Below are 7,624 nucleotides of genomic sequence, written 5' to 3' on the forward strand. Positions count from 1 at the left end.
TGTGGAAGGAATCACGATGAGCTGAGGGACAAAAGCCAGCACATGTGGGGTGATGCAGACAACAAGCAGGGGGACCAGGCACAAGATGAGACCCGAGAGGTAGGCGGGGACTCGATTATGTGACCATGGAAGACAGTTTTATCTTCTTCCTATAGTAAATAGTAATCCACTGACAGGTTTTGTGCTTTGAAAAGATCGTTCTGTTGGAGTGTGAAGAACGAACTGCTGAGAGGACAAGGGTAGATAGAGATTGGAGAGGGGACAAGAATATGTACAGGTGGAACAGTGAGGGGGCTATCACAGAACTCTGGGCAATATGGCACCCTGGAGAATATGAAGTCATCCTTGCATCATATCTTGTTCTTACATATCTCTTCTAATCCACTAGGAAATCCCATTGGCTGAATCCAAATGAATCCTTTTATCACTTTTAATATTAAACTGTGATCCAAGCCACCACAATTTCTCCTCTGGACTATATCAATTATCTTGTCTGGTCTCCTTGCTTCCAATATGGACGCTATAGTTTATTCTCCTACACATAGAAGCCAAAGTGTTTCCAGGTGCTTCCTGATCTGGCCCCCAAATCTAACCTCATCTCCTACCACTCTCTCCTTTGCCACAATGGTCAACTTGGTCTTCTTTAAACAAACCAGACATCTCTCTAACTCAGGGCCTTTGCACTTGCTGTACCCTCTGCCTAGAATACTCTTTTCTTATACACTCATGGTCCCTCAGCTAAAAGTCGCCATTTATATTTCCATTCAGCCCCTTATCATTTAGGTCCCTCAATTAAAACTGCAACTCTGTATTTTATACCAAAGAAGATGAGGGAGCAAACCACAGAGATACCTAGGAGGAAAGCATTCCAGGCTGTGGGAATAGCAAATATCAAACCTGAAGCAGGAACTCAAAGAACAAGGAGGCCAGCCAGGTGGAGGCATGTTGGTGGAAGGTGAGGTGGGAAGGGCAGGCTATGTTCGAGGTAACAAGGACAAGCTCGTGTAGAATTTGCATGCACATCTTTGTGAGGACATCGCTTTCACTCTGAGATGAGAAGCCATTGCAGGGTTCAGAGGAGAGGAGTGGTGTGAGCTGACATATTTTAACCGGTGTGTTCTGGATGCTATATCGAAAATTGACTAAAAGGGGGCAAGGGTAGAAGTGAGGAGTTTGGTTATGAAGCTATTATAACAAACCGAATAAAATACGCTGGCAGCTTGGACAAAGCTCATAGCAGTGGAGGTGGTGAGAAGTGTTCAGATTCTGGATATATTTTGAAGGGAGAGCTATCAGAATTTTGCTGAAAGATCAAATGTGTGGTGTGAGATAAAGAGATCTGGAGCCTGAGCAGTTGGAAAATAGGATGGTCATTAACTGGGATGGGGAAGACAACAAGTTTGGGAATAGTTATCAGCAGCCTATTTTGGATGTTGATTTCAAATGACCATTTGACATCCAAGTAGATATGTCAGAGAGGCTGCTGGATGCACTCAGGGGAGAGGTCTGGGCTGGAGATATACACTTGGGAAGTATCAGTGTATAGATGGTATTTTCAGTCTTGAGAGCTTGGGTGAGATTGCCAAGGGAATGGCAGCTGCTAGCAACTAAAGGTATCTTCTATAAAATGGAAAAGGAGTAGGTTCACTCTTGAAACATACTGAGAAAATGGTCATTCTGGGCTATAACCTACTCAGTGGAAAGGAGCCTCCAATGGCAGGTGAAGGAAATGGAGTAATGTGTGTACATTGTGGCTCCAAGGGTCTGAACTACTGCTCACAAGTACCAGTGCTGTAGTTAACCTCACAGAGAACGCGTGGCCAGATTAGCTCCCTGGGCCCAACTCCTTGTTATAAAAGACTCAAGTCTCTTCCAGGACCAAAGCCCTTACATGAGTTACAATGCTGAGGTCACCCCTGAGCTGATTTATTGTACTGGGCACGATTTTATAGCTACACTTCCTCCACCCACATCACTTTCATTCTTACACTCAGCTCCAGCAATTCGCAAAAGCTCTTGGGTCATAGTAATTATAATGATGATCACGATGATCCCAATTCCCTGACCACGGCCAGAGGGCAAGCTGTTGTAAACCCAAAGAGGGAAACTCTCCACAGCCAGTCCCAGGGCAGAGGAAATGGCAGACCTGATGCCCATGGTCTTCCACTTCTCACCCCTACTTTACTGCCGGCTTGGTTCTCTATGGGGGGTCTGACCTGGGTCATGAAAATGGAAGTCAACACACCCAGTTTGTGGGAGGTGGTAGATGATAAAACACAGGGATGGAATGGGTGGAGAAGGGTTTCTAACGTGTCAAGTGCACACATGTTAGCGTAACTGTTCTTTCCACTGCTACCACTGTTTCCATATCACCACCAACATCGTCATCACTGTCATCATCACCAAACAGGGATTTTTACAGCAGCACACCCAGAATCCTAAGCCACACTGCTCTCCACTATTTCCTCCTCTCCCACTCACTCACTGAGCCCTGCTCAGACTTCCAGTCTAAAGGAGCAGCCAAAGTCATAACTTGGACAACCAAAGTCATGGAGACAGTCCCAACGGTCTCCATATTTTGCGCCTGTCTTGCACTCCTGCCCCATCTGCCAGTCTGTAAAGTGATTACTCCTTATTAACCTATGCCTCACGTGTGCTACTCAATGGCAGAATTTTCCTTTTTGGTTGTGCTGGCTAAAAATCTCAGGTGATCTGAACCTCAGAGATTTTGAACTGAAAGATGCATCTCGAGCACCACAGGTGCAGAGTAGGTGGGACTCAGATAAACAACCAGGGGTGACAAGGAGATGGAGTTTCCACTGGCCCTATGAAAGGCCTGACAGAATTTTTATATACATAAGACTATTTATTCAATTAATCCATTTAAAAAATATGTGAGATCCACCAGCTTTGTTCCAAGAATATAACTGATGTATGAGTGAAGTGATTAGCAGTGAACTAAAAGTATAATGGTGAGCAAAATAGATGTTTTCCCTGCATTCATGAAACAAAGTATAGTGACGGAGACAGACAGTAATCAAATAAATACCTGCATATATGCACTTATATCATGTGACATGGAGGGAAAGAAAGAAGTGCTATAAATGAAAATAATGTGATACATCTTTTAGTTGTGGGGAAAGGGGATAATGGAAGGTTCTCTGAAGAAATGGCACTTAAACTGAAATATGAGCAGACATTAGCCAAGGAAAGAGAAGTATGTGGTATGAGAGAGGTTCCTTCTCACAGAGAGAACAGGATGTGCAAAGGTACTGAGGCAGGAAAGAGAAACTGGAAGAGACTGGTGACAAACTAGAGCAATGGAATGCAGAATAGTAGTTTCCTGGGGCCGGGGTCCAGAGGGTCAGCTGCAAAGGGGCATGAGGGAATGTCTTAGTGAGATGGAAATATTGTATATCCTGACTGAAGTGATTGTTACATGACCATATACTATTTGCCAAAATTCACTTAAAATCACTGAATTTTATTGTATATAAGTTATTTCTCACCAAAGCTTGGTGGGGGGCAGTGAGCTTTTTGTGTTTTCTTCTTTAAGTCTCAATTTAATGTGCACACTAACCTGACTTCACCTAATATACAAACAAAGCAGAGAAATGCACAAAACTATTAAATTGAGTGTATTTGTTTATGAATTTAGTTACTTGTTCATTTATTCATGGCTCATGTGTTTTAAAAAATAATTTAAGTTGGAAGGAAAAGATTTAGAATTCTAAGGGCCATTTGATATTTATATTTTCACATCTAAGATTAAGGTATTTGAACTTCTGAGCCTCTTTCCTCATCTGAGAAAATGGGGAGAAAATATCTCTCATATCAGGTTGTTGAGCAGATTATCTCATTTAATCTCCTTGGAAGATGTCAGTTCCAATAGATACATAGTATGTCCTCATTCACTAGCGCACTCTTTGGTATCTAAAACTCAAGCAGACCCACTCCTGGGCATATATCCGGAAAAGACAAAAACTCTAATTTGAAAAGATAGAGTTCATTGCACGGCCGCTTCCACAGCCGCCGCAGCCCGTGAGACTCGGCCGGACCGCTGTCGCTGTCGCTGTCGCCGCCGCCATGGCTCAGTACAAGGGTGCCGCGAGCGAGGCGGGCCGCGCCATGCACCTGATGAAGAAGCGGGAGAAGCAGAGTGAGCAGATGGAGCAAATGAAGCAGAGGATCGCGGAGGAGAACATAATGAAATCCAACATTGACAAGAAGTTCTCTGCGCACTACGATGCCGTGGAGGCGGAGCTCAAGTCCAGCACCGTGGGTCTTGTGACCCTGAACGACATGAAGGCTAAACAGGAGGCCCTGGTGAAGGAGCGGGAGAAGCAGCTGGCCAAGAAGGAGCAGTCGAAGGAGCTGCAGCTGAAGCTGGAGAAGCTGCGAGAGAAGGAGCGCAAGAAGGAGGCCAAGCGGAAGATCTCCAGCCTGTCCTTCATCCTGGAGGAAGAGGACGAGGCAGGCGACGAGGAGGAGGAGGCGACCATGGACGACGAGGAGCTGGAGAGGGAAGAGATCACCACAAAGAAGAGGAAACTGGGGAAGAACCCAGATGTGGACACGAGCTTCTTGCCTGACCGAGACCGGGAGGAGGAGGAGAATCGCCTGCGGGAGGAGCTGCGGCAGGAGTGGGAAGCCAAGCAGGAGAAGATCAAGAGCGAGGAGATCGAGATCACCTTCAGTTACTGGGATGGCTCTGGGCACCGGCGTACAGTCAAGATGAAGAAGGGCAACACGATACAGCAGTTCCTGCAGAAGGCCCTCGAGATCCTGCGCAAAGACTTCAGCGAGCTCAGGTCGGCAGGGGTGGAGCAGCTCATGTACATCAAGGAGGACCTAATCATACCCCACCACCACAGCTTCTATGACTTCATCGTCACCAAGGCGCGAGGGAAGAGCGGGCCCCTCTTCAATTTCGACGTTCACGATGATGTGCGGCTGCTCAGCGACGCCACCGTGGAGAAGGACGAGTCACACGCGGGCAAGGTGGTGCTGCGGAGCTGGTACGAGAAGAACAAGCACACCTTCCCCGCCAGCCGCTGGGAGCCCTACGACCCTGAGAAGAAGTGGGACAAGTACACGATCCGGTGATGTGGCAGCAGCGCGGCCCCCGCCCCTTCGGCTCCCTGCGGCCCCAGGATTGCGGGCGCCCAGCTCCCCGCTCCCGAGACGTGACGGGGCCTGCTCAGCCCCTGCCCCTGGTGCTGTTGTTTACCGCCTTTTTCTTTTACGACAGAGATATACGCGTCAGAGCTGGAGCACCTGTTGTGCGTTTTTATTTTAATTGGAGTATAATTGCTTAACAATGGTGTGTTAGTTTCTGCTTCATGGCAAAATGAATCAGTTGTACATATACATGTGTTCCCATGTCCCCTCCCTCTTGCGTCTCCCTCCCGCCCTCCCTGTCCCGCCCTTCTAGGTGGTCGCAGAGCGCCGAGCTGATCTCCCTGTGCTGTGCGGCTGCTTCCCACTAGCTATCTACCTTGCGTTTGGTGCTGTGTGTCTATGCCTCTCTTTCGCTTTGTCGCGGCTTGCCCTTCCCCCTCCCCGTGTCCTCGGGTCCATTCTCTGGTGGGTCTGTGTCTTTGTTCCCGTCTTGCCCCTAGGTTCTTCATGACCATTTTCCTTTTTTGGATTCCATGTATATGTGTTAGCATGCGGTGTTTGTTTTTCTCTTTCTGGCTTGCTTCGCTCTGTGTGGCAGACTCTGGGTCCGTCCGCTGCACTGGAAGTGGCCCGGTTTCGTTTCTTTTTATGGCTGAGTGGTATTCCATGGTGTGTATGCGCCGCATCTTCTTTGTCCGTTCGTCTGTTGATGGACACTTGGGTTGCTTCCACGTCCTGGCTGTTGTGAATAGAGCTGCAATGAACACTGTGGTGGTGCATGGCTCTTTTTGGATTGTGGTTTTCTCTGGGTGTGTGCCCGGTGGTGGGATTGCTGGGTCATGTGGTGGTTCTGTTTGTGGTTTTTTGGGGAGCCTCCATGGTGTTCTCCGTACTGGCTGTGCCGGTTCGCATTCCCACCAGCAGTGCAGGAGTGTTCCCTTTTCTCCACACCCTCTCCAGCATTTGTTGTTTGTAGATTTTTTGATGATGGCCATTCTGACTGGTGTGAGATGATATCTCATTGTAGTTTTGATTTGCATTTCTCTAATGATTGAAGATGTTGAGCATCAAAAAAAAAAAAAGAAAAAAAAAGAAAAGATACATGCATCCCAATGTTCATAGCAGCATTGTTTACAATAGCCAATATATGAAAGCAAGCTAAGTGTCGATCAACAGATGAATGGATAAAGAAGATGTGGTACATATATACAATAGAATATTACTCAGCCATAAAAAAGAATGAAATAATGCCATTTGCAGCAACATGAATAGAGCTAGAATTATCATACTAAGTGAAGTAAGTCAGACAAAGACAAATATCATACGATATCACTCATATGTGGAATCTAAAAAACTGATACAAATGAACTTATTTACAAAACAGAAGTAGACTCACAGACACAGAAAACAAACTTATGGTTACCAAAGGGGAAAGGGGAGGGAGAGGGATAAATTAGGAGTTGAGATGAACAGACACACATAAAATAGATAAATGACAAGGATCTACTATACAGCACAGGGAACTATATTCAATATCTTGTAATAACCTATAATGGAAAAGAATCTTAAAAAGAATATATATATATATATATATATATATATATATATATATATATACGCATATCTGAATCACGTTGCTATACACTTGAAAGTAACACATTGTAAATTAACTATATTTTAATTTTTTAAATAAATAAATAAAAGTCAAGCAGATTGCCAGGTTATTCTGAAAAAATCAGCTTCCACAAGAGGTGATGAGTAACTGCATGTGTTGTTCTGGCTGTGTTGTGTTGTTCTGGCTGTACGTGTTGTTCTGTATGTGTTGTATGTGGGTACCTCTGTGGCAGGACCTTGGGGGGCAGAGCAGAAACAGTGGGGGATGGACATTGCTGGTGTGCAAGGAGGTGTCAGCTCTACCTTAACTGGTCGTGTTCCCCACCCCAGTGTGGCAGAAACATTGTCACTTGGGGGCCCAGCACATACATGTTCATCCAGAACCTGCCTGAGATCTCATCCACGTGAAAGGACAGAACAGAATGAGACATTTCTGAACCTCTCCAAAAAAAAGTGAAAAAAAGATTGCAAAGACAGTATTCAATTTAGACGCAAAAAAAAAAAATGCACAAGTAAAGCACCTCTCGGGTTTTACCCAAGCTCTATTTTCTCTCTTCTCTCATCCTTTTTGTTGTCTCCTTTTCTTTTTGTTACTATGACCTTCTAAAGTCATAAAGATGAAATTTCTGACTTTCCAGCATCATAAATAAACTAAATTCATTGTTAAAGGCTGAAAGAATTCACTTTGACTCCCTTTGGTTTTCAATTACCCAAGAAAACCTAATTTTCAGTGGAAGAAGGCCACCCTTTCAACCAAGTTGGGGTGTCTCTGGAGCAAGGCATTGTGTTGATCGTCACCATAAAAATGCACAGGCAGTACAGTATGGAGGTTCCTTAAAAAACTAAAAATAGAACTACCATATGACCCAGCAATCCCACTACTGGACAT

The 7,624-nt window shown here is 45.3% G+C and overlaps 1 protein-coding gene across 1 annotated transcript; it reads left to right on the forward strand.

The window, feature by feature from the left end:
- The first annotated feature begins 4,009 nt into the window (after positions 1-4,009).
- On the forward strand, positions 4,010-5,405 carry LOC308621575 (protein FAM50A-like). The gene has a single exon (XM_081242224.1). It carries the CDS (start codon positions 4,087-4,089, stop codon positions 5,104-5,106), a length of 1,020 nt encoding a protein of 339 aa, XP_081098350.1. The 5' UTR covers positions 4,010-4,086; the 3' UTR covers positions 5,107-5,405.
- Positions 5,406-7,624: the final 2,219 nt, after the last annotated feature.

The sequence above is a fragment of the Mesoplodon bidens genome, assembly GCF_964165515.1.
Source record: "Mesoplodon bidens genome assembly, chromosome: 1".
Classification (NCBI taxonomy): domain Eukaryota; kingdom Metazoa; phylum Chordata; class Mammalia; order Artiodactyla; family Ziphiidae; genus Mesoplodon; species Mesoplodon bidens.

What these genes read in the sequence shown, in the direction of transcription:
- LOC308621575 (XM_081242224.1), top strand. Translation starts at nt 4,087, where the DNA reads ATGGCTCAGTACAAGGGTGCCGCGAGCGAGGCGGGCCGCGCCATGCAC.